The following is a 27,364-nucleotide window of genomic DNA, read 5'->3' on the forward strand; positions in this document are numbered from 1 at the left end:
GAAAAACATATTTAAAATGAGTAAATTATCCATAAGACTACAATGTAAAAGCATTAAATGATTTTCTTAAAGTCATCCTCATTCTTTTGACTGATATCTTCAACAACAAAAAAAGCTTCACATTGGTTGAACGGGACCGTGTGTATGATTTAACCACTAAATGTCCCTGTATTGTGTAGTGACACCGAAATCGAGCGCTACAAAGCACAAGGAAGAAAACCAACTACTTAAACTCAAAATGACCAATCTGTACCATATTTCTTATAGTTTTCGCCAGAGGCTTTTGCGAAGACATAAAAAAGGAAAGCAGGATAAAAGGTTGAAAAGAAAGAAAAGGGGGAAAATGAAAAATGGGAAAAAGAGGGAAAACTGGTAAAAAAAGGAGAAAATTAATATAGAAAAAAGAAGGGGGGAAGAAGAACAAAAGAAAGAAAGAAAGTGTTGCCCTTAAGGCAACTGCTTTTCTTTAATAAATAAGTTAACGGAATACATGTAACATCGTTACATAATTGGATAACAAAGACATAATCAGGCTAAACATAAATTTAGCTAAATTAAGGATTACTTTGCCGGATTGCAATTCTATTTGAAACTATATTTATTGTCACTCATCAAAACAACACTCTGAAGGGAAGGACTAACAAAATCCTATTGGATTAAACAGTCTGATATAACAACACCTCCCCATCGAGACAGTCTCCATGGTCTCATAGTAACCTTCATCAAAACAAATTTAGAGCACTAAAAGCAACATTTCTTCTAACATTCTTGGAAGAACAGGATTTAAGTGTTTTGAATGCCTTCTACCGTTGTCTCATTTTCCATTGACTGGCTTGACCCGTTTCCGTCTAAATAGAACAATGGCAGCGGCATTACCAACGGATTCAACCACGTGATCCCGTTTCTCGGGAGTGCACCTCATCTTCCATTGCTGGGAAAATGTAGGTCGACCACGTTTGTTTAGATGTATTCATTTTATTTGTACACCTTTTTCATGGCCAAATACAAGCACATTTTAAGGACTTTCAAATCTAATTTTCCAATTTCTCCAGATCCATTAAAGGAAACAATTCGGTATGAATCATGTATTTTGCAGAGCTTCACGTGAGTGCATTTATCAAGGCAGGTGATATTTAGATCATGGGTAAAACACAAATAGTTTGAAAAACATAGCAAATTACTCTCAATGTAGGTGTTGGTTAAAAAGACTAATATGTAGCTTACATTTTCATTTGCAGGAAGTTCTTCCCATTAGAATTTCCCACTGAAAAACACTACCTTTATTTTGTTTAGTGCCCATAATAAACGTCAATATTCGAATCATTGCACCAATACACATTTCATAGTGCCCAGTTTAGCTGTAGTATACAACTGTCTTCTTGGGCCTCTCCATATGAAAATGCCATACAAACTAATGCGAGCTGCCTTTAATCACGAGGGAAGAAATGCAATGGAGAAGCGAGGCCATCACAGAGCAGTGCTGACATCATTTTTAAGCAGACTTGTTGAGAAAGATGGCAACAATTTCAAACATTTACAAGCACTTGACCCAAAATCTAAGCACTTTTCAATCCTAGAAAACAGCATTAAAATTCGACCATTTTCAGGAATTACAAGCAACCGTGTGAACCCTGATTATTGCATTTAACTCATTCGGTGCCATAACGTATAAATACTTTTTCAGAACCTTTGTCCCCAAAAGCTGAAATTAAAAATATTATAAAGCGTTTGGTGCAAGGAACAAGCCTCTGGGAATGATTTAAGTGTGAAAAATCACAGCTTCGATCAGATCTTTATTCACACATCCAGGAAGTCGCACTTCCATGTGTTGCTTCTGGTATCAAGTGAAAGAGAGTGTATAGGTGGCGCATATGATGAGTGTGCGCAGTGGACCATATTATCTTGCTAGAACGGTTGGAAAAATGGATTGGTCTCTCAGGAAGCGTCCTATTATGGTTCAGATCCTACCTCTCAGATAGGACACACTGCGTTAAATATGGCGAATTGACATCTGAGCCATTTAGTGTTACTTGTGGTGTTCCGCAGGGTTCAGTGCTTGGCCCCCTTCTCTTCAGCATTTATATGCTTCCACTAGGTGATATTATTCGCAAGTATAATATCAGTTTCCATTGCTACGCAGATGACACTCAACTCTATCTCCCGATGGAGGAATCTGCCACACTAAACTGTGGAACTTTGGAGGCCTGCCTCACTGAGATAAAAGAGTGGATGTCACTCAATTTCCAGCGTCTTAACCCTGAAAAGACTGAAATGTTAGTTATTGGTCCATCTAAGTCCCGTGACTTATTCTCTAAAACCGCAGTGAACTTGGACAATTGCCACATCACACAGAGTGACTCACTTAAAAATTTAGGTGTCATTTTCGACCCTGATCTGTCCTTTCAAACACATGTGAAAAAAATTACTAGAACCGCTTTCTTCCATCTCCGTAACATTGCTAAAATTCGTCCTATACTTTCTCAGTCGGATGCGGGAATCATAATTCATGCGTTTGTTACCTCCCGTCTCGACTACTGTAATGCACTACTTTCCGGTCTTCCGATGACCAGACTCAAGAGTCTTCAACTGGTACAAAATGCTGCAGCGAGGCTTTTAACAAGGACAAAAAAGTACGATCACATCACCCCAATTTTGGCTAACCTGCACTGGCAACCTGTTAGCCTAAGATGCGATTTTAAGGTTCTCCTACTACTATGCAAAATCATACATGGACTTTCCCCCTCATATCTTTCAGATCTGATCTCCCCCTATGTCCCGGCCCGAAGCCTTCGTTCCGAGAGCGCCGGTCTCCTGGTGATCCCAAGAGCCAAGAAGTGTTCCGCTGGTTCGAGAGCGTTCTCCATCCGGGCACCGGTGTTGTGGAATGCTCTTCCCCCTGAGATCCGATCTGCAACCTCGGTGGAAATGTTTAAATCTAGGCTTAAAACTCACTTCTACTCTATAGCATACGAGTAACCTAAACGTCTTATATGTAATAACTTATGAAGTCCTTAGAGACTAATTGTGATTAAGGGCTATACAAATAAAAATGACTTGACTTGAAGCAGTGTGGTTAGGAAAGCAAAGATTTAAGTACAGGCTTAATTACAATACATTCTGAAAAATGCGTTCTTGCGTAAGTTCAGTATTCTTGCAATTAAAATATTATTTTGTCAGCAAAGTGCCCTTATGTTTATGGAAAGCATATATTAGTTAATTGAGGTTTCACAAATACAAAAAGAAAACACACAACTGAAAGATCTGCCTGTCGGTCAGAAAAAGCAGTTTTTTATCCCAGAAGTTTTCTTGTGAACGAGTATTTTAGAGAAATTCGCAATGTTGTTCACCAAACGATGGTATTATATCTATATACCACAGCCATACCCCCCTAGGTGGCCAGAGTCATTTCTGACTCTTTTTGGGGGATTGATTAAGAGGAAGGGATTCCCAGCCCCCTCGCTCAACCCAACTGAGGTGTTGGGAGTCATTAGGTGACCAAACCCCCCAATTCCAACCCCTAATGCTGAACGCCAAGCAGGGAGGCAACGGGTACCAATGTTTAAGTCTTAGGTATGACTCGGCAGAGGCTTGAACTACAACCTCCCAGTCTCGGGGCGGGCGCCATACCCCCAAGGCCACCGAGCTTGATACAAAATTATAACAACATGACACACATGTCGAAAAACACAAAAGAAGGCACAATCACCTACCTAAAAGGAGGTGAAGCCAAAGAAAGAAGGCACGTATAACAAACGATGGTAAAAGCTAGAAACATGAAACAAATGAAAGATGAGGTTTCAAATTTTCGTTTGATTTGTCCTATGCTTATATAGCTACAGAACTAAAAAAAAAATAATCATTCGTAGGCCTTAAACAATAAGTCAAAATTGGCTTGCATCACCTCTCCCCATTTCAGAAAACGTCCAGCGCTGAAAGAGTTAAGAACTCAATGTTCCCAGATGGAGTCATACTACGTTAATATACGCCTCTCTTTATGGAAATGAAGACTTTCTGTATGGAGCAAGGAGTAAGGAATAGTAATAAGCTGCAATAATGAGTAGTACCAAGGTCAAAAACGTGTTTTCCTATATGACGCTGCCTAGGAACAGGGCAGTTGGTCTAAAAGGAGGAACACAACCCAATCGTTCTCGTTGTCTCAATTCCCGTTTGATTTTGGCCCTAACGAGTAGTATTTTCACGCAAAAACGAAAAACAAAAAGGGGGTTGGGGCATTTTGGTGATGAGCGTAGCCTCATGCTGCAGACAAAGGCTCACACTAATCCTTGGCACACAATTGCTCCAACGCCTCAACCCTCGGGCCAGACAGTAAATGGTACCCATAATGCACTACGACTGTGACTGCCGGAATCCCTCTTGGCTAAACTTGTACAATGCGGAGTATGAGTCTCGGTGCCAGGCCGAAGCCCTGAAGTGTTGAGGGTCCAAACCCTGGCTACAGTCCTGGACTTGAGTTCTCTTGTTTATTTAAGACGTAAGCTCATTTTGTGCTTCAACAGCCAAAAAAAAAACTTTAAAAGATATTCCCAAGTTTTAAATCATGGAAATTGTGAGGAAATAGTAAATAGTTTTTGCAGAGAAAATGAGATAGATTGGCACCACCAGGCTGTACTTGTCCAAGACACACCATAGCAAATGGTGCCCCTAGGACCTTGGTAGAGAAGGGATCCAACCAACCAACCAACCATATTTAAATTATCTTCTGAGATAATGCATTTTGTATACTGCCCGTCTCATCTTTGACTTCCCGAGCTAAGATGTCATGTAAGGAACACAAACATGTACATTGGTTTCTGTGTTAGTCAAGTGGTTACAAGTATTTTAAGCAAAGGTTTTGGTAGTTTTTGTGGGAAAAACTCAGAGGGGAGTTGCAAGTGGATGCGGTAATGGTACAACAAATGTCAAATAGCCAGAAAAAGGCTGACTGGCAAAAAGATAGCACATGGAGATCGAGGGGTTCTAAACGGGAAAGATAAATGAAAAGTGTCCGAAGCCTCGGCAGAAAAACACAAGGCTGTCAGACCAAAAACACGCATTGAGCAGCCAGCCTAATCAGGAATCAACAAAAAGAAACGGAAACGGCTATGTCAATAAAAGGTGAATAAACAAACTAAGGAACAGGGCAAAACCAGCACTAACGCCAGGCTAGACAGCCGAACTACACACGGTGGCAACCGACTAGCACCAACCAGGAGCAAACATAACAGGAACGCTAATGGGGAGCTAGCCAAACAAAATTATACCAGCATGACACACATGTTGGAAAACACAAAAGAAGGCACAATCACCTACCTAAAAGGAGGTGAAGCCAAAGAAAGAAGGCGCGTATAATAGAAGCAGGTAAACTTACACCACGCAGCTTTTGGAGGTCAAAGCATGCAACCAGGACAAAAGAGTCGCAAGTCCCCCAGTCAAAGAGTAAACAAAGTTAAAATTTCTCCAGGCAGGAAATGAGCGATGTGCAATTTTGTTCACTATAATCGCCGTGTGTTTCGGAGCTGCCTCACATGTTGTGTAAATGGGATTCACCATTTTGAAAGTGTTGTTTCCTTCAATGACGTCAAAGCTCTAGAGGAAACAAGCCGGATCGGTCAACTTTGAGATTACATTTCTTGAGTCCCCTGGCGCGTTGAAAGTTTTGCAACATATTTGCATAAATAATGCGAGGAACACTACATGTTCTGTGCCTAATTGAGAAATAAAATCGGTGTGGGAATACTTGTGGTGGCTTAGTTGAAGTTTTCACAAAGACCCTTGGTGATTCTACCATAATAAAAGGAGCCAGGCACACTAACAGCACACCGTTCACTGCACGGTTTCCCCACTTGCTCCCTTGAGCTATCAGCATCTTAACAGCCCTAATACGAGGAAAGCTGGAACTTTACCTTCCGAAACAAGAACAATTATACGTTAGGCTGGCCTGAATAATTCATAGGCTGATGTTTTGTGGTTTGGTAGAAGCTGGGCAATCCTGTGCTACTTTTAAAGTCTGAAAGGGGGTTATCAAGGTTCCACAGGACTGCAGTCATCTGGGCTGGAAACCGAATGGAGATACACAGCGCCGCTGTGTGGTGAGAGAAGAGATAACGACAGCTTGGTGTTTTTTTCTCCATTTTATTTCACGTTGACAGAGATGTTTAAAAAATGTACATATTGACATTCGCCTGTTATTCGGCTATTCAAAAAAGCCAGGTAGTATAAAATATGACAAAAGTGCACACAAAGTTGGACTGTAACAGGCGTCGCGCGTGCAGCAGTAATAGTGCAAATAAGCAGTAAACCCAGCAATAAACCCAAGCCAGTATGCAAAATAAAATATACAAAATCATCTAAGCTGCCCACCATGTCTACATAGTGACCTTGCACAGCCTTTAAATAATATTACAAACCAAACCAATTTCTTCTTGCTTTTGCCTCTCATTTAAAAAACAATGTTTAGTCTGTTGACAAACTGCAACATATTCTCCATTTAAGAAGAGCTGCAGTGATTGTCAACTGCTCTCCCACGACATTCTCTGTTGAAAAACTTGAAGGCACTCAATGTCGAGTTCTATTTGGAGTGGAGAGGCCACTGTGGCATCCTGGCAAGGTACACCGAACTCTCAGTCCAGTTAACAAGAAATATTTGGATGGTGTAAAACATCAGACTCAAGTACAGAACGTGCAAAAATCCCCTTGACAGATGCAGGCCAGAAACCCGTAGCCCGCATACGCAAACACAAAACACGTAACGCTTTCCCGCAGGGGACGAAGGTCTTCACTAGATGTAGCACTGTAGGCTCCACCTGTATTGCCATTTTGGATCTGTCCCAATCCCTACAGTCAGGAACCTCGCACCTTTCAAATCACGCTCATCGTCGCCCTGGTTTTGAAACTCAGACATCGATCTTCTTGAGCTGCTCATATGTGAGGAAGAACTGGATGAGGAGTTAAGGAAGGAGATTTATTTTGGGGGATAACATGCAAATATGCAACATTACCATGTTATTCGATTTTTCGTTCGTCATCAAACAGGACTCATCTGTCAAAAACTCATGTGATGTGATCAGGGTTCGTACACATTTTTAATGCCCAAATTCAATGACTTTTTAGGACTATCAAAACCAATTTTCCAAATCCTCCAGTAGTGAAGAAGTAAGTGTACCTGCCCTGCAAACAGTAAATTCCACTGGCAGATTATTTTGCTCATCTTTAGTATTATTTCACTGTATCAAGTTTTTAACCTGCTTTTCTGGTTAGAAAAAAAGGAAAATTATACATAAAATTACTAAATATGAAGGTACCTTTGCTCAATTAATACATTATATTCCTGATTTTACTACAAATGCTAATTAAAATGTAAAATAGATTAATTAAAATAAAAGGTACTGTCTAGAGTTTTGAAATTCTCTACTTGCTGACGCCATCTTCTGGCTTAAGTCATTATTAAAGACTCTGTCCCTTTGTGGCGAGTGCAAGTACATGCATTTTTTAGATGAGCTCAAATAAACGCTTCTCTCATGTTTTTAGGGTTTGGGTTGGTGTTTGGACTGTATTTGAAACCGGCCTTTTTCTTCATTAACATTTTCATGCTATACCAACAAAAAACACGGGGACAAGCATGAAATAGCTCTCCATTTCATCATTACAAGTACCCACTCATTGTATTTTCCTACAAAAATTCAGAGACGGAAGTGCAATATTATTTTGGTACACAGAGACAGAGGAAAGAGAAAGAGACCGTAGGATTCAGAGAAAGAGACAAAGACAAATAAATAAATAAATACTGACTACATCACTATGAATAGGCCAATTCTGCCATTTGATGCTGTGGAACCTTAGAGTAAAAAGAAAAATATCAATACAGCCCAAATTAAAATTCACAAAAATGTAAGCCCTTGGATAACATTGAACAAGGTTGAACTTCAGGGTATTGCTATAGTTCGAAGCTTCCGTGAGATACTTTCTCCCATTCCAAAAGACATTGCATTGCATAGCCAGCGTGCATGTAGATCATTAATTAATTGTTTAAAAGGATACGATGATGTTCCAGGGGCCCAGACGGAGCCAGTTGGGGAAGAAGCCCTTGTAGAGGGCCGTGAAACCCTCGGAGCGCCACGTCTGAAAAACAGGTTTCATACACATTTGGGCTTGTGATTTCTTCCTCATTTTTTAAGTCTTTTGGGTGCTTTTACCAGCCACAAACAATGAATGTCACCGCAAGATATTCATCTTTGCTCAGCAATGGAGGGAAATATAGCTGGAAGGTAAAAATATAGACAAAAGATTTATCGCTCAATTATACAGATTGAACTACAAAAAAATAAGATGTGCATTTAGCTAATGGATTGCAATTTTTTTGTTGAGGTAGAGTATGTTGTTTGATTTCTGTCTGTGTTTAGTTCTCCTCAATGCATCCATGTTTGAATTTGTTGCCCCAGCAGAAGTTTGGTCCCAATTTCCAAAAGGCGTTGAATTGTTAGATTTCATGGCCAGTAATTGTTTGGACACTATCTGGGATAACCTTCAGTTAACCAACAACCTTAAGTGACAGCTTTTTGAGTTGTATATACAGCAAGCCCTCGCTACTTTATGCTTCGGTTATCTCTGGTTCACCGTTTTACAGATTTTGAATTGAATTGTCTTTTTTGCCATTGATAAACGTATGGTGCGTTGTGTTATGAGCAGACAGCAACTGCTATCAAAGGGAGCAGCTTAAGTCAATTTGCCACCAAAATAAACTGGGAAGCACGGCAACAGCTCGCTGTTAGCAGCTCGTTACATTTAAACTCATCATATAAATCTGACTCTAAGTCAGAAGAGAGCAAAAAATATGGTGATCGCCAGCGGGCGGTCCGTGGATTGTTATCGGGTCCGGGAATGGGCTGAGGTGACATCAGGAGAGGAGGCAATAGCGAGGCTGCATATTTGCCCAACTGCTGTGGCTTAAGCTACCCCACAACCCTCACAAGTTACCCCCGCGGAGCCTGCATCTCACCAACGCCAGATCCATTACTTACGAACCGAATGACCTAGAGCTATAACTCGTGGGAAACAGTTACATAAGTAAGGGTTGTATTTTAATCAACACGAACACATAGATCAAATCAAGGAACTTTAATGCTAGCGTGAAGATAGCGAGCCGCACACTAATCACTTTTTACACTGAAAGTTTTTTGTACTTTTGTGTAATGACAACAAAGACCATTGAAGTGAGACTCTTTGTTCTTTGTTTTTATTTGAGAATCTAAAGTGTTATATATTTTTACAGCAGTATACCCTCAGTTGCTTAGGATGTAAGTTTGACCCTTGGGGGCTTTTTTGAAGGTCCAATGGTACTTTGCCCATTTTCATTTTTTGCAAGGGTTCTGGTCCGTATAAATCGCGATAACCGAGGGATGACTGTAGTCTGGTAACTGCATTCTGACAAGCCTGCAGTTGGTGCTGACTGAAAAAAGCCCATGCAGCTTTCAGGTCACAAGTTGCCTCGCGTACAGTAAACACAAACTGCATAATGCTCTGAAAATGTCACACACCGGACATGATTATAGCAAATATCAAAAGGTTCGCAAGTCATTCTGATTATGTGTGGCATTCGATGCTCGGAAGGTAGTGAAAAATATTGAGTTGATATTCTATGTCTGTACCAGTTTGCCTGAGAGTGAAGTAGAGGACCAACACATGTGCCTTTAAGAACAATGTGATGAGAAAAAAATGCTGTCAGTTTAAGATGTGGTTTTACAGTTTTGTTGCTAACATACGAAAGTTTCCCCCAATTATCTTTTTGATTTGATTGTGCCCTATGTTCATGCTCGGACCCTCTTCTAGGAAAATGCTGGTGTACCAGTGATTCCAAGAGGCAGGAAAAAGATCTGCAGGCTTGAGAACGTTCCACATTTGGGCCATGTTGCTGTGAAATGTTCCTCCTTCTGAGAATGTCCATTACCTCTGTGGATGTGTTTAAATCTAGACTTAAGACACACTTATGTCCAATAGCGCATGAGTGAAGTTGACCTCATACTTTTGTTTTCTTTTCTACAAAGGAGAAAGACCTGATGCATGCCATCACCTAGATCTTGCTGCAGTATAGCTATTTGAGACAGGAAGCTTGATGTTGCTTTTTGCATGATTTAGCTCAGGAGATAGAGCGCTCGTCTTGGGATCAAGAGATCGCAGGTTCGAACCCGGCTTCTCCGTGTTACATGTCGAAGTGAACCCCTAATGCCCCCAATAAGCAGGTTGGCGCCTTGCATGTCTGTACGGCTGCTATTGGTGTGTGAGTGTGTGTGAATGGGTAAATGAGAAGCACATTGTAAAGCGCTTTGGGAAGTCTTCATTGACTTGAAAAGCGCTACATAAATGCAGATAATTTCATTTCATTTTTGATGTTGACTGTATCGTCTATTGATACCTTTGCAAGATCCATTGCCGCCTGCTTATCCTGGAACGGTATTCTCATGTGCGACCCTTCTCAAAGGTTCTTCGTTTTCCTCATGAAGAGATTTTTTGAGTTTGTCCTCGCCCTCAAGTAGGTTTCAGACCACAGGATATTGTACTAGTTGTGTTTGAAGCCCTTTGAGACTTTTTGAGACTAACGGCTGCCCTAATTAATCTAACTGGACTGCTGTTCCTTTAAACACAAGCTTGTTTCTAGATGTGTTCAGTCTTGACACAGAATGTGTCAGTCCCTCCGATTGAACTCTTATGTTGTCTGTAATTGACACTGCAGGTACACCAATTCCGTCTTTAAGGAGTTTACAGTGTCATTTTGGATGTTAGAATAGAATAAAACATACATTTATTGTCATTGTTACAAAATGGGTTGAACATATTGTGACAACGAAATTGGACGTGGCACTCCAGTTTCACATTTAACAGTGAGGATAAAAGAAAACAAAGATAAAGGAACAAATAAGATAAGGTTATAATTTACACAATATAAAGGAACAAAGAAGATAAAGGTTATAATTTACACAATATTTACACAAGAAACGTGGGCATGTAGGATGTTACATACAGTTTTGGGATCGTATTAGTGCAATATGCGCTAGTGCAAAAATAGGCAACATTGTGCAAAGTGAGCATAGGCATGAATACAATTTTACATCTGTATGAGGTAGTGTGTTTGCAGGACTTTCAGTTTTTTGTGCGGTGTGTGTTAAGGGTGGTAATGGCTCTGTAAATATTCTCTGTAAAAAGGTCTTTCCAAATATAATTTAGCCCAGTAACATGACTGAACAATCTATCTGCCTCAGATTTTTTTTCCCAGTATATATCGAATATTATCTAATGTTTTTTCGGACTGACCTGCAGTATACAGTCGAGCGTTCCCTGGTACAAAGCTCCTCCTTTCTGATTCATCATGCGAGTCCGGACGACGTCCACGGGATTGGAAGCTATGGCCCCAGCCAGGCCGCATGCAAAGCTTGATCTGCACGTCACAAAATAGATCAAAATTGTCACTTTGCATATTGTTAGGCTTAACCTACGTACACATGGAAGTATTTCGGCACTACTTCTGATAACGTTGCCTGTTCTGGTCTACTAAACCCTTGAAAACCAGTCAATTTAACACAAATTTGAGTATGTATTGCAATCCACATGGCCCAGAAATACCATCTGCCCAGTCTGGAGGACATCACTGGCTTGCGATACTGCAACAGAGCAAATTATATTATAAAGGAGTTCCTTCTCCTGGGCCACCCCCCTTTTCGCTCCCTTAAAACAAGGATTAACAGGATGAGAGACAAGTTTATTTCCCAAGGCGGTCACCACTCTAAGCAAGCTGGAAATATATATTCTTACAGTCTGCCTGTTTTATTTTAAAATGTGTGTTTATACTTCAATCCTAATTAATTTGGGAATATTGCTATTGCACAATTTTATTGCACTATTTTTACAACTTAAGCCAGTCTCAAAGCACTATGTAGTTAATATTTTTCCCTGTTCATCCTAACATTCTTATTTTTCCCTCTTAATCTATATTATCTGTGTATCCTTAAGTGCCCTGTTTATTCTTGTTACAAACAATGTTAACCATGACATGTCAATGACAATAAAAATAATTCTAATTCTAATGTTGCCTTTTAAAATGAGGAATACATACTGGCTTTCATAAAACCGCAGCATGGCATTTTCATTGAGATTCTGAATCAGACAATTAATAAAGCTTGTGCAAGTAGTTCATTCAAATTGTAACCACAAGTACACAATAGTGTTGATACATTAGATAAGACATTGACAATTAGCTAAATATGACAAAAGCTGGTGACAAAGCATCTAAATAACAGAAGTGTTTCTGTCAACTGGTGGGTAAGAAAAAAAATCAACAGTGATGGAAATAAAAAGTAGCAAACAACTAATAAAGAAAGCATGTGTTAACATTGCTGCATAGGACGGAATGACTTAGAATCCATGTCAAATATGTTTCTATTGTCAGATATATTGTACAATGATGTTTCCCTACTTTTATATTACCCAAAGGCAATTTTCCTAACCCAACAGTGATCATTGTGCGTACTGGTTTAACTAGAATGTTGAGGATTGCAGAGTGTACTGAGAAATTGTTGTTCTGTTGAGTCACAACTTTATATGAGAAGCAGAGACGCATGTTACGATACTTCAAATCAGGACTGGGGCCCCGTCTGCTCTTTATTACGGCGCACCTTTAAAGATCTCAAGTGTTGCATGTAGACTTGCTCTCCAATTTTCTGTTTGTGATCAAATCAAGAGCGGAGCAGATGCGTACTTCTTTTTGGACCGGTCTGAACTCTCACTCACATGAAATGCGTGTACACGTTGTCGCCCATGTGACCGGACAGGATCAGATGCTTCTTGGTGATGTCATACACGGGCAGCTCCACCCCCACCACGATAGCAGCTCGCTGGGCAGTTAGTGATACCCCCTGATAGAGAACGACAGGCACGCTCAATATCTGACTAACAAAAAAAACAAAACAAAAAAATGTCCACAAAGCCCATGAAAGGTGTTTCCAGCATTAATAACAACGATAAGCTTTTCTACCTTGAATACTTTTTGTAGACAGCAGTAAGAGTACACTATATATTGCATAAGCCAGACCTGTATTAAAAAGCAAACTTTCCGTTATCATCCTTGTCAGAAGCAGCCTTTTTGCCCTTTGCTATGCATCAAAATTAACAAAAAAATGCAGAGATAGCACCACTTATGATTTACCGATTTTCAGAAGCTAAGCCGTGAATGGTCCTTACCTTAAACCCTAGAAACTCTGATGTCATCTTTGCATGACTACAATTGGAAAAAAGCTCCCCTCCTTGATCTCATCTCATCTCATCAGCCGTACCGCTTATCCTCAAGGGGTCGCGGGGGGGGGGGCTGGAGCCCATCCCAGCCATCTTCGAGCAGTGGGCAGGGGACACCCTGAACTGGTTGCCAGCCAATCGCAGGGCACACAGGGACAAACAACTCATTCGCTCATTCACACCTAGGGACAATTTGGACTGGCCAATTCACCTGAAATGCATGTTTTTGGAACGTGGGAGGAAACCGGAGTGCCCGGAGGAAACCCACGCAAGCACGGGGAGAACATACAAACTCCGCACAGGATGTCTGGAGCTGGATTTGAACCCACGACAGGTTCCCATGACATGAACTGTGCCGCACAAGCGCTAACCACTGCGTCGCCGTGCTGCCCCCCCTCCTTGATAAAATAAACAATTTTGATTTGAAATATAAGCAAAAATGCATGATTTCACACATGAGGCTCCTTTACAGGGGAGCTGACATGATTGTCTGTGGTCTTGCTGCTCCAGTAACCAACCACCCCTTCAATTAAAATGAATGAAAAGCTAATCACAAATTCCATTTACCATTCCTTAAAATGTATTAATAACTAAGACGTTCTGTTTAAATTACTGTAGTGGAATATAAGATTTTATTTCAAAAACAAATTTTAAGGGTTTTTACTTCGGCTTTTATTAGTCACCCATACCAAAACCGGCACTACTAACATAAAAATACAAAAAATAGAAATAAAAAGGAAATTAATCACCAGTTCCAGATCTTTAAATTGCCTCAAAAGGGTGGCCAATAATGTTTGGTCATGACCAAAGAGTCCCGAAAGCTAAGCGATTTTACATATTGCCCCCAAGATCTGTTTTTGCCTCACCCCGATGGTAAATGTCTCCCATTCCATACAGTGCAATTTCAATAACTGTATATTGTACCTTCCACAGTCCCCTGGTACCCTCCTGCTGATAGATGTTGATGAAGTTGCCCATCATACTTCCCTGGATCACCCTCCCTTGGGCTTGCATGCGGATCTGAAAAGTACACGCAAAAACTTTGAAATGAGGTAGCAAAAGCCTTGTTTACGAGACTGCTGTAGGCAGGAAATTAAGAAAGTATGGAATGTCACAAAACAGCCCCAAAAGAGGTGCAGTCCAACAGACAAGGAAGCTGCAGTTCAATATTATTCCAGTGACGATGAAATTGTGTGACTAATGCATATCCAGCAGTGTTTACAAAAAACAGCATCCCAGCCCCTCACGAGGAGCCCAGGTCTTACATAAACAAGATTGGATACAAGTATTAGCATGTGATTTAAACCCCCCGAATCTGATCTTATTACAGGCCGTAAAATTTTATCAGCCAACCAATGTGTCAATCAACATTTTCATCTGTCACTATTGGCTAAAGCTTTTTGAAGCCAAAGTAGGTCATGACGTTTTTTTTCCCCAATACAAGCCCTCATAGGTTGTGACAGGCTAAGGAGTGTAAAAAAGAAAAAAAAGCTTGCAATTGGCCGAGTGGTGTCATCAAAAGCTCAAAAGCTAACGGCTATATTAGAAAACATCTGCCGAGTGATTAGTTTCAAAACAAACTGATTGGAACAAAGATCGTCAAAAGATGCAGGAATGCTATTTAGGCGGATTTTTTTAATAATCTGTCAGCATTATCGTGTGTTTTGGGGTAAATATTTTACCCGGTTGGACAAAAATGGTGGACAGAAGACATGTTTCAGGGTATTCTTGGACTTTTTTTCATCTTCGTGATAATATTTGGTCTTTCTATGTTTGTTGTCCCCTGCCCAAAGTCAGCCGGGATGGGCTCAAGCATCCTTGCGACCCCATAGAGCATAAGCAGATGCAAAAGTGAATAAATGAAATCTTTAGTCTGACCTTAACTTGCTCTGTCTGTCTGCTGTTTACATAATTGCCTCCTGTCTTACTCATGACCACTTGGCTCCATGTGCTACGATTGAAAACTATGCTCCAAACTGTCGCCATGCACAATTGCGTGGTGGCCTTGCATGTGTACAGTAATTACAGGTCTAGCCCCATGTGTGTACAATATGCATACCCATATTATTTACAGAATGCCCAAATGAGCCTTGGACGGTACGCTCTATTAATAAATTGGCATTGAGGGCCTGTTGGGATTAAATGACACCCGTTGAGTCACTAATGTTATGTAACCCTGTGTAAGGCACACTTGTCACATTCCAACCCAATGCAGGAGGTGCAACATGTTTGAATTTTGGATTATTTTTGTCGAGGGGTTAAACAAATTTGATTTACTAAATGCTAATTTTGTGTTTGCAATACACTTGTTAATTTAATTTTTTGATTAAGTTGGTCGGAATCAGGATGAATTAAAAGCATTTGTTTCAATTCAGAACATTCATTAGTTTACATTGATCTAAAAGCCCTATATAAAAACAACAATGAATTCATGATCATTTAGTGGATTGGATTTCTGGATTGTCCCATAACGTGTCAGAAAAGGGCAGAAATAATTAAAAAAATTCAAAAGTAAAATGCAAAAAAAGTTTTGATAATTTGTAAAACACAATTACTTGTGTGGGCTTATTACCAAATAGAAATTTGGAAAAACATGGAGATTGACCAAATGCTAAAGGGCATGGTATGCCCTGGGCGCTGTGAATTTCCCTGCGGGGATGAATATAGTATCTATCTATCTATTATTAAGTGCCTTCTAATGTGTGAAAAATGTCATTCATTAGAAAAAAAAAACCATTGAGTTGAATAGTAACCTAAATAAAAGGTTGTATGTGTTTTTGTAAGATGGCTGTGACTGTATGTGTTTGCGACTATGATAGGCTGATGTATAATGTCAGTAAAACAGTGACCAAATTGGCCACCAAAACAAACTGCAAAGCACAGTGACATCTACCTTTTAGCGGCTCGTTACATTGAAAAGGAAATCATTAAATCAGACTCTGGGGAAAGTCAGAAGAGTGCAAATTATTGGTGTTCACCACCATTGGGTACTCCGTGAATTGCCCTTAGGCCCGGAAAGTGACAGAGTCGGCGTAAGGAGACAAAAAAAAAGTAATGCTACAGCCTACCGCTACTTAACAGGCCACCCCTGTGAAGCCTGCATCTCACCAAAGCCAGATCCATTACCTATGAAACAGATGACCTGTAGCTAACAACTTGTGGAAAACTGCTACATTCTGGAAAGTTGTATTTTACCCATAGCGGAGACCTGGCAAAACTGCAAGATACCCATTGCTAGCATGCAGCTAGCCAGCCACTCTTTAAATTGCTCCCTTACACTGTAAAGCAAAGCCCTCCAATTTCTTGTAATATGTATAATGCCAATAAAGACCATTAATTTAAATGCAATGCAGTGTTCCGTGTTTTTATTTCTAGATCTATACTTGGTATTTGGTTATAATTATACGCTCTCAGTCGGTAAGGGCGTCATCTCGGGGTAAGTTTGACCCTTGGGGGCTTTATGAAAGGGCGTCACTACCTCCCGGAGAGTTCTGGTCCGCATTGACTTCGAAAGCCGAGGGGTTACTGTACTGGCAAACTGCATGCACGGTAGGTAACATATCTACAGGCTAGTAAGAGTGTCTCGTTTCTGGATTTTAGACGAACTTAAACCAAATGGCAGTGGGTGGAGTTTTGCAAGTGTTCAAAACAATGCATTTTTCAAATACCGTTGCCTAAGTGCCTCACATGTGAGCTATTTCCACATCACAATTGTAATAGGAGGCTACCTTAAGCACATCAGTGGGGTTGGCGATGGAAGAAGAAATGACTCCAGCAAGGATACCACACAGCACATTAGTCAGCATAGTCTCATCTAAAAGAAAGAAAAGGACATGGCTCTGACAGTTCCGTTCATTTTCCTTCTTCTAAAACATGAAGCGCTTGTTTGTACATAAAGTGCGTAAAAAAGTACACTTCACCTTCAGGCCTTTCCACCAGTAATCTTTTGAAGCTCTGGTATGTTCCAATTTTAATGGTCCCGTAGGAAGCCTGGCGCAGCATGGCAGGAGCTATTCTGTGGTAAGTCAGGTTTAATGGCATGACATGATTCAGTACTTATGGGAGCTCGCGTAAACAAGGGAACACATGACAGTACGGATTTGACAATTCATGGTTAATCATAGATACGAAAGGGATGGGGAGTGTAAAGCTCAATGATATCCCCAATGATGAGTGCTGGGAGTAACACGGTTGTGAAACGAAATGTTTCCTGGCAACGGGTACTGTAACGTGTTATTCATCAAGTTTTGTAAATCAACAGTTGTTACGACATGGTGTGTTACTCTGAAACTAATGAAAAGCAGATCATGAGTCAAAATGTCTTATGTTATTTGACGGTTCCTCCTCGATCGTGTGGTAAAATGAAGCCCTCGATCCATGAGCGACATGCCTTATGAATGCATCAAAAGCTAAAAGGTGGGCGGGTTAATAATATCTACCTACAAAATACAACTGAAGCTATAATGGTGCCATCTCAAGAACAGAGAACCAGTAGAGCTAAGATCTTAAGCAGAAAACGTCAATCATTATGTTCAGGGTCTATTTGGCTCAATTCTTTTTTTTTTTTTAAATTATCCGCCAGTCTGTCTTTATTGTTTCTGTATGTGCATGGAGGATTCGCGTGATGGATTCAGTCCCCCTTCTTAAACTCTTCGCACAAACAGGGCTTTAATACCTGCAGGGTTACGCGGGATTTTTTAGGCTTCTTTGGTAGGACGTTCTGTAATTCTAAGCTGTATTTACAACTATAAAATACTGAAATCAGGGTGTCAGTTTATATGCACATATTTAATTGTCACTATTAGGAAAGAAATCAATGAGGCAAAAGTGAGCACAAAATTTATGGTAAGAGTGCTGAATTTCTTTATGTGTTAGTTTGACACGGGCGATTTTAGGTTCAGAGCTTTGGAGGAGCTGAGCACCAAAAGTGTCTGACAGGTTGAAAAATGATTTTTTAATCTTACTTAAAGTGATTTAGGACCACTCAACACTGATCAAGAGCGCCACTTGCGAACATTACATTTGTTTAGCAGAAACACTATTAGTAATAAATCTAGGCTGATTATTTTTGCATTTGATTTAATGCAGCTCAAATGAGGACTTATATCTGTTGATAATAATAATATCATGGTATTAGTTGTTCAACATAACCACTGTATAACATAATCCCACCATAATACACTGTAGTTTCCACAGACTTTTCTGCTGTGCCGCAAGTGACACTAGCCGAGCTAAAGAAGAACGTGGAGGGAGGCAAGAACGGTGCTAGGAATCAAATGGACTGAACCATTTTGAGACAGTGGAGTATTTCTGACGCTACGTTGTTCATATTTTGGTTTTGTTTTACTTTTTTTATTTCAAATCTAGATGTTTTCCCATCACAATTAAGCATATGCTGCCCTTTAATAAGGTAAAGAGAGTATCATAAATGCCATATTTTGTTGTTTTGATTGAATTTGTTACGCCCATGGTTTGCAAGCTCTCAAGATTGCACACGCCAAGAAATATGAAGGGTTCACTGCTTCCATAGGTTGGTGTACACGTTTTCTTGTAATTTTTTTGTGGCTATCTGGAAGCCGTTTTAGGGGGTCGACTTCGATGCGAGTATAGGCTATACAAGAAGAGATCCGCAGGTTCAAAAGTGTTCTCCATTCGGGCCCCGGTGTTGTTGAATGCTCTGCCCCCCTAAGATTCAATCTGCAACTTCAATGGAACAGTTTAAATTTAGGCTTAAAACACACTTATATCCGATAGCTTATGAAAGACACATATTTCATGTTGACGATATTGGTGTATTGTTTGTTATTGCAACAACTGTTGCAGCCTGGTCATTCTGGAAGGGGGATTACATCATGTGTGGTCCCTTCTCAAGGTTTCTCCATGCTGAGGCTTTTGAGTTTCTTTCTTGCCCTCATGCGGGTATTAGATCAGCGGGATGACTTCATAATAGTCCAGGGGTAGGGAACCTATGGCTCAGGAGCCATATATGGTTCTTTACATGAGTACCTATGGCTCTGAAATAAAATGTAACTATTGCACATCTCTCTGTGGCGTTCCAAAGTCAAGCGATTTCATTCTGATTTTGGTCCTTATAAAGCCAAAGCAACTTAATGCAGAAGTTTGATAAGAAATCATTTAAACTGATAAATAAAAACTCGGCAAACGACTTTGATTGGGTGAGCAGTACAGGTGGGCGGATCCCTGCACACAGCAAGGCACTTCCTTCTCTCTCTCTCTCTCTCTCTACAGAAAGTGAATATGACGATAAGCTTATGGTTTGTAGTAATTTGTGACATTTTTACAAAAGAACTTTGCAAGCACATTGTTTTCAAACCGTTATTAAGGACAAATTTCATGGAAAAAAATTGCCTCAACACTCTTAACTGAAGGTGAAAGACAAATTGTAAATGGCATATTTACATTGATTTTGGGACACAGGATTTGGCATTGTTATCATTTCATACATTTGATTGAAATCATCAAATGACACACAGTGAAATAAAATGTGCTAAAGAATTAGCTTCTGTCTAGAGAGCGTGTTTGGCAGTTTTTTTTCAATTTTGTCTGAAAATACATGATGTGGCTCTCTCAATTTCCTTTCAAAACATTTTTTGCTTTTACGGCTCTTTGGGTCAAAAAGGTTCATGACCCCTGTAATAGTCTATAGCAGGGGTCGGGAACCTATGGCTCGCGAGCCAGATGTGGCTCTTTTGATGATAACATCTGGCTCGCAGATTTGGGTTTAAAAAAATTATCGTTTTTTTAAATGCATCCATCGATTTTCTATTGATCATGTCTTGTGCAGAGTTGCAGTTGCACGAGCGATTGTCTATTTTAATTGGATGATAATACCCTATGTTGGCCGTTACTGGGGGCACAGGTACACGCCCCCTTTTGCGTCCATTGGCACTTGGCCGTTGGTCATTAGCTCAAAGCTAACTCTTCGATGGAGAAGATGGCGAAACGAAAAAAAGATGATGAATGTCGTACATTTCAGGACGAATAGACCGAAGAATTTGCCTTTGTGAAGAGGTATGCCTAATTTGCAATGACAAAATTGCATCGATGAAATAGTCGAATGTTAAGCGGCACTTCGACACACGCCATGCCTCCTTTGCACGGTCTGCTTTTGCACAGCAATGTGCGCTGGTTGTCAAGAGGAAAGGTGCTCAGCCGTTTTACGGCTTGCCTCAACGAAATACGGATTTTTCTTGAAATGAAAGGCAACGAGCATCCTGAGGTAGCGAAAACTGAGTGGCTCCTCAAGTTTTACTATCTCGTGGATATTACCGAACATCTAAACCAGCTCAACGTTTAAGTGCAAGGCGTTGGAAATACAGTGTTATTCCTTCAACACGCTGTGTTTGCTATTGAAAACAAGCTGGAGCTCTTCATCAAGGATTTTGAAACAGGTCGCTTACTACATTTCGAAAAACAGAGTTTACAGAGGCATACACAACAAGTGAGCCCACTCAAAACATCTCCACCAGCTAGCTGGCTTCACATCCGGTCTCCTCCAGTCGTTCAAAGCGCGCTTTGGAGAATTTCGTGAGCACTGTGGTCTTATTAAGTTCACCACCCATCCAAACAAGTGTTCACTGAACACAGCCGACCTGAGTTGCATTCCTGATGTCTCCCTGGTAGATTTTGAAGCAGAAGTGGCTGACCTGAAGGCCTCAGAGATGAGGATGAGCAAGTTCAAATCACTGAATGAAGAATTGGAAAGAATTGCATGACAGAAAGCGGAGTTGGCGAGCAAGCACATGAGGACAGAAATGGACAAACTTCAACCCAAAGACGAGCTGATTCTCAAAGCTTGGAACGCGCTTCCAGTCACATACCACACACTGAGGCGTGTGAGTATTGGTGTATTGACAATGTTTGGATCGACATATTCATGTGGGCAGTCATTTTCACATCTCAAAAACATCAAGTCCAACCTACGATCACGTTTAACGGATGAAGGCCTCAATGCCTGCATGAAGCTTAAACTCACCAAGTACCAACCAGACTACAAAACCATCAGCAAATCCATGCAGAACCAGAAGACGCATTCATGGTGAGTATTATAACATCATTATTCCAAATAATAAATTAAGACGCTTGTTATGCTCACATTTAATTGAATTCAGTCTTAAAGTATATTATATGGCTCTCACTGAAACACATTTCCAAAAATTGTGCTCTCTGAGTTAAAAAGGTTCCCGACCCCTGGTCTATAGTTTGCAATAGTCTGTGCAGCCCTTTGAGAGTCATTGTGATAAAAGGCTATACAAATAAACATGAGACGACTCTACGGTAATTTGTGACGAAATAGTTACTTCAGAGTAACAGGCTACTTTTGAGTGTCAGTAATCTGGGGGATAACGCAATTACGTTTGAAATGAAGTCTCTAGTAACTAATTTTTTCGCAAGGCACCCAACATCGGTGACTATGACAGTAAAAAGAAAATAGTAACTTGGGGAAATGAAAGATATAAACGTGCAATACACACACAAAGATAAATAATTGAGCTACCCTGAATAAAGTGCCCAGACACCCTCCTCTCGTGCTATCCTGACGATGGCATGTAGCATGCCCCGGTACCGGATCTCCCGATATTTGACGTCGCCCACTTGACCCTGAACTTGAAGTCGCGTCTTGGCCAAATCGATTGGGAAGGTACCTGGAACGCAGAAGGTCGTCTAAAGTCATGTTTGTCAACTTGTCGGAAGATTCCCGAAGCGAGATCGGGCCTCCTCGTGGCTTCCTCAAAACGTCAGCCACTCACCACATTCTGCTGTCACGGAAGCGAGTCCGCCGAATACAAAAGGCTTCCAATTGACGTTGGACATCTTTTCCGGGTCCCGGTTGAACCTCGGTCGCGTTCGGGTTAAGAAATATGGAATTGATTGTCGGCTTTTGGGTGTTTTCTGTCTTCCGTATCGCCTTGCTACGCCTCTTCTTCCACCGCCGACTTACACGTTCTTGTGCTCGACGAACCGGAGCTCTATGATTTGCTACGGCGACAGTGTCTCCGCCCATGACTGTTGCTGAGCAACCGAACATTTATGTATTTCTTTTTTGCATTGAGCGAATGTTCAGCTCTGGCTCACTCCTGTCATCTTCACTTTTCTAGCACTTTATGCAGAGACCATATAACATCTATCTATCTATCTATCTATCTATCTATCTATCTATCTATCTATCTATCTATCTATCTATCTATCTATCTATCTATCTATCTATCTATCTATCTATCTATCTATCTATCTATCTATCTATCTATCTATCTAGGGGCGTTACCAGGGGGGGGGGGGGGGCAAAGGTGGACATTTCCCACCTGCAAATATATTCTGCCCACCCAAATATAAGTGAATGTAGGAAAAATGAAACAAAAGGGAATATAAGGAACCAAAGGAAAGAAATAAGTAAAAAAGCTAGGGCGAAAAGGAAACAAAAAAGAAGAAAAATTGAAATAAGAAAAAAAACAGGAAAGAAAGAAGACAGATTTTGGGGGGTTCCTTCGTCAGTACATTACCAATAATAATGTAGTAATATGCCCAAGAAAAAAATAATGATTTTTTTTTATACTAAAAGAAAATCTATTGTTCTACTCATGGCTCTTCCGTGTTATATGTCGAAGTGTCCTTGGGCAAGACACTGAATCCCTAATGCCCCCAATAAGCAAATTGGCGCCCTGCATGGCTGCTATGTGTGTGTGTGTGTGTGTGTGTGTGTGTGTGTGTGTGTGTGTGTGTGTGTGTGTGTGTGTGTGTGTGTGTGTGTGTGTGTGTGTGTGTGTGTGTGTGAATGGGTAAGTGTGAAGCACGTTGTAAAGCGCTTTGGGAGGTCTTCATTGACTTGAAAAGCGCTATATAAATGCAGACAATTTACCATTTATTTACCATTTACTAATTATAACAACTTTAATTGTATTATAATTATATATTTTTTCAATCTCCAGTGAACTTTGAAGTCATTTAAACTTCAGGGAAAAAAACGCTATGATACAAACATTTTTTAACCTTTTGTATATAGGTTAACAAGGAGATACAAACACACTACCTCACACATACCTGTATGTCAAATTGTATTCATGCATGTTGCCTATTTACACTACTGCATATTGCACTACTACGATCCCCTGTAAGTAAACACCCAATGTAAATATCTTCTGCTTTTACGTGTCCACACTTTCTTATGTAAATATTTTGTGTTCATATATATCCACATTTTTTTTAATCTTTTAAAAAAATCTTTTATATTTACAGTCTAAATGTGTAACTGGAGTGCCATGTCCAATTTCGTTGTCCACTATATGTTCAACCCATTTTGTAACAATGATAATAAATGTATATTTTATTCTATTCTATTCTATTCTCTCATCTCATCTCATCTCATTAGCTGCACCGCTTATCCTCAGTAGGGTCGCGGGGGTGCTGGAGCCTATCCCAGCAATCATCGGGCAGTGGGCAGGGGACACCCTGAACTGGTTGCCAGCCAATCGCAGGGCACACGGGGACAGACAACTCACTCGCTCAGTGACACACCTAGGGACAATTTGGACCGGCCAATTCACCTGAAATGCATGTCTTTGGAATGTGGGAGGAAACCGGAGTGCCCGAAGGAAACCCACGCTAGCAGGGGGAGAACATACAAACTCCGCACAGTAAGGCCGGGAGCTGGATTTGAACCCACGCAGGAGGTTCCCACGACCTCAGAGCTGTGCCGCACACGCGCTAACCACTGCGCCGCCGTGCTGCCCTCTATTCTATTCTATTCTATTCTATTCTATTCTATTCTATTCTATTCTATTCTATTCTATTCTATTCTATTCTATTCTATTCTGATAACACAGAATCCATGAAAAAAAGGTATATTGGCCAATCACAAGGGGGAAAAGTTCTTAGAAGGGAGCTGTCGGTCTGTCTATTTTTTAAACAATGAAACCTGATTTAAGATGCTGCTGGATTTGCTGTTGGTTACGTTTAACGGGCATTAGTGCTGAATAAAAAAAACAATATCACGCGTTTAACTGATGTCTGGTGACGCCACTGGGCTCCCAGATAGTTTAAACGGCCCATGCGAGCGAAAAAAACCTACATGTAATGTAGTTTGTAAACAGGTATGGATTGTAATAGCAGTGTTAAACCACTAGAGAGAAACATTACACAACACAACGTCTACGGCACTAGTTCACAATTAGTTTGACTTCAGGACCCATCATGCCACTGTAATGATAACCTGCGACCCAAATCAAGAAAGAAAAATCCACGTTTCAAATGTATCCATTGAAAGGAGTGTGCAAATAAAAGCAGAGGTTGTAGAATAAATTAACTTGTTTAAAAAAACAACAACAAAAACAACAACAAAATGACCAGCAAAACCGCCTATAAGCCTCGGATATAAGGAACCCCTTAAAACTGCTTTAAATAGTGACATACTAATTGTAATTCAAAATATTAATAAAGTGTGTACCTGAAAATTGTTAATTATTTAATTATGAAGTCATAAGGATTCATAAAATGAAACCCATACCTGACAACCTGTACGGTTTCGCCGTACAAAGTACGTTTATTATGCATTTTAAGACGTGTACGACGTACGAGAAAATCTGTACGAGAAAACGCAAATTTGTCAATGATAGTTACCATCCGGTATACACCGACTATCACGAAACGGCAAATCAATCAAGTAAAAGGAGTTCGCCGCGAAAGCCTCTATCTCGGTATCGTTTTTTTTTCGTTGCAAACGAAGCAAGCGGTTTGATGCTACTGTGCGTATGTGTCTGCCGCCTGGGGATTTCCCATCATGTATCATTCCAGGAAACAAAATATGGTGTACGATTGTTTTGTATTTTGTATGGGAATATACGACAGTTTGTACGGGCATGGAGCCGTGGAGGTATGGAAACCATTCACTTTCATGCAGCGCTTCAATGGCAGACAGGCACACACCATTTTCGCATTACTCAATCGTTTCCTTCTTTGACAAATTGCTGTTGTCACTGTTTTTCACCTTTCCTTCCCCATACTACTGACATTCTCGGGACTGATTATGCAAAAAAAGGAAATAAAACCAACAAAGTCGCAACAAAATAAGATGGAGTCCCTCTCAAACATGATTAACCTAACAGGTAGAAGGGCAGGGCACTATTGTCAAGGAGTGTAAGTAACCCCTCAGTTTTTTCTTTCTCTTAGCAATGAAAACGGCTACGCGACCCACTTTTGCGTCCCAGCCCACTAGTTAAGAAACAATGGTCTACAGTACATGCTGTAGTCGTTTTAAAAACAATGTAGATCTATGGCCTTCCAGATTGAAACGTCATTCTATCTAGTATCAAACATGAGGAGAGGTACTCAATACTAATTAGGAATTATAAATGTCCTGTATCACTTTAGAAGGCTTTATGTTAGTGTTGATTGATTGATCAGTGTCTAATACTCATCAACATAGATATTTTTGGAGGAAATACTGTCTCTGTTAATGCCACAATTCCATCTTATCTGTCTCCTATCCAATTCACCCTCCCACTTTCAGCCCCTGGGAAGAAAAGTTTCCAATTTTCATGACTGGGCGGTGTTTGTGTACAGCGTATTTATTAATATCATACACTTGTTTAGTTTGATTAATGGGTCGGAAACGGGTCACTAACCTCAGCATTGCCAACAGTGCATTATTAATGACCAGGGATATCCAAGAGGTTTGTGTATTAAAGCGCACATCAATGTGACTACTATTTATTTGTGTGTGTGTGTGTTTGCCCTGAGCATGAGCGACAGCGCCACAGTCCATCGACAAAACAGAAAGGGATGGATGAAAATATTGTTGATTTATCAGAAACAATAAACAGAGGGAGGTAAAATCCTACTGAAATGGATTAATTTGTCAACAGCAGCCCGAGACCTCACCTGCGATGTTTAGAGGAATTGTCTGTGTCCGCAGAAAAATATAGAGGATTCTGTTTGTTGTAGCTCTTGAAACACAAGTCTACTGCATGTGCTTTCTTGTAGTTTAGCACGAAGCAGATTATACAGAATGTACATTTTAAATTTTGAACAAATGAGAGCTTGGTGGCCTGAGACTTCGACAAACTCATTATTTTTTTATATGAGAAAGGTTTGTTGGTTTCTTTTAAATTAGGATAACAATCTGCCATTTGACGAGTTTATTTTCAATATTTTAAGTATTCAAGTCAAGTCACATTTATTTATTTAGCCCTTAATCACAAAAAGTCTTAAAAGACTGCACAGACAACAATTACCACTAATCTGAAACATGCATGTGCTTTTTTTTTTTTTTTTTTTGCTGTTTTTTTTCCAGAAACATGTTAAGTATTGCAGCACTCCAGTGCAGTGGTTACCGCGTGTGCGGCACAGTTCTGAGGTTCTGGGATCAAACCTTCCTGTGTGGAGTTTGCATGTTCTACCCGTGCTTGTGTTGGCTTCCCCCGGGCACTCTGGTTTCCTTCCACATTCTAAAAACATGCATGTGAGGTTAATTGCCTGGTTCAAATTGCCCCCGAGTGTAAATGAGTGAGTGTGTTGTCTGTCTCTGTGTTCCCTGCAACTGGCTGGCAACCAGTTCAGGGTGTCCCCTTACCACTGCCCGAGGATAGCTGGGATGGGCTCCAGCACCCTCGCGACCCTACTGAGGATAAGCGGGGCAGATAATGGATGGATGAATGATAAAGTATCTAAGAAGGTCACTGTTGAATATTTGACCGCTAGATGTCACTGTGTTGTATAGTAACTAAAAAAAAAATAGCAAACTATGCAAGTGACCAAACTGAACCATTTTTATTCTACATTTTTTCCCCCAAACTTTTAAAAAGTTTTTGGTTTTGGGGCGTGCCTGTAACAGAGAGATGATTGACAGTCATGTCCGCTCTGTCTAGGTGAGCCTCATGTTATTGTAAAATGTATTGACCTCCAGGTATCAAAAATGTAGATTTTTATGTCAGTTTATGTATTTGTTCTCAATTATTTAAACCAATGTTGTTGTTTTTTTAATTAAGAAATGGCGTTATATTTCACCGCTAGGGGACACTAAATGATACATTATTTTCCTTTAAGGCAAGAGAAAATTACACAAATGAGCAAA

The 27,364-nt window shown here is 40.3% G+C and overlaps 1 protein-coding gene across 1 annotated transcript; it reads right to left on the minus strand.

The window, feature by feature from the left end:
• Positions 1-6,119: 6,119 nt before the first annotated feature.
• Positions 6,120-22,279, minus strand: LOC148374270 (kidney mitochondrial carrier protein 1-like). The gene is made up of 9 exons (XM_088334624.1): positions 22,050-22,279; positions 21,797-21,944; positions 17,199-17,293; positions 17,007-17,092; positions 14,203-14,298; positions 12,778-12,902; positions 11,305-11,428; positions 8,038-8,118; positions 6,120-6,935 (listed from the first exon to the last, which is right to left on the minus strand). Exons 1-9 carry the CDS (start codon positions 22,111-22,113, stop codon positions 6,894-6,896), a joined length of 861 nt encoding a protein of 286 aa, XP_088190750.1. The 5' UTR covers positions 22,114-22,279; the 3' UTR covers positions 6,120-6,893.
• Positions 22,280-27,364: the final 5,085 nt, after the last annotated feature.

The sequence above is a fragment of the Urocampus carinirostris genome, chromosome 1 (assembly GCF_059441175.1).
Source record: "Urocampus carinirostris isolate Australia breed hairy pipefish chromosome 1, RoL_Ucar_1.0, whole genome shotgun sequence".
NCBI lineage: Eukaryota > Metazoa > Chordata > Actinopteri > Syngnathiformes > Syngnathidae > Urocampus > Urocampus carinirostris.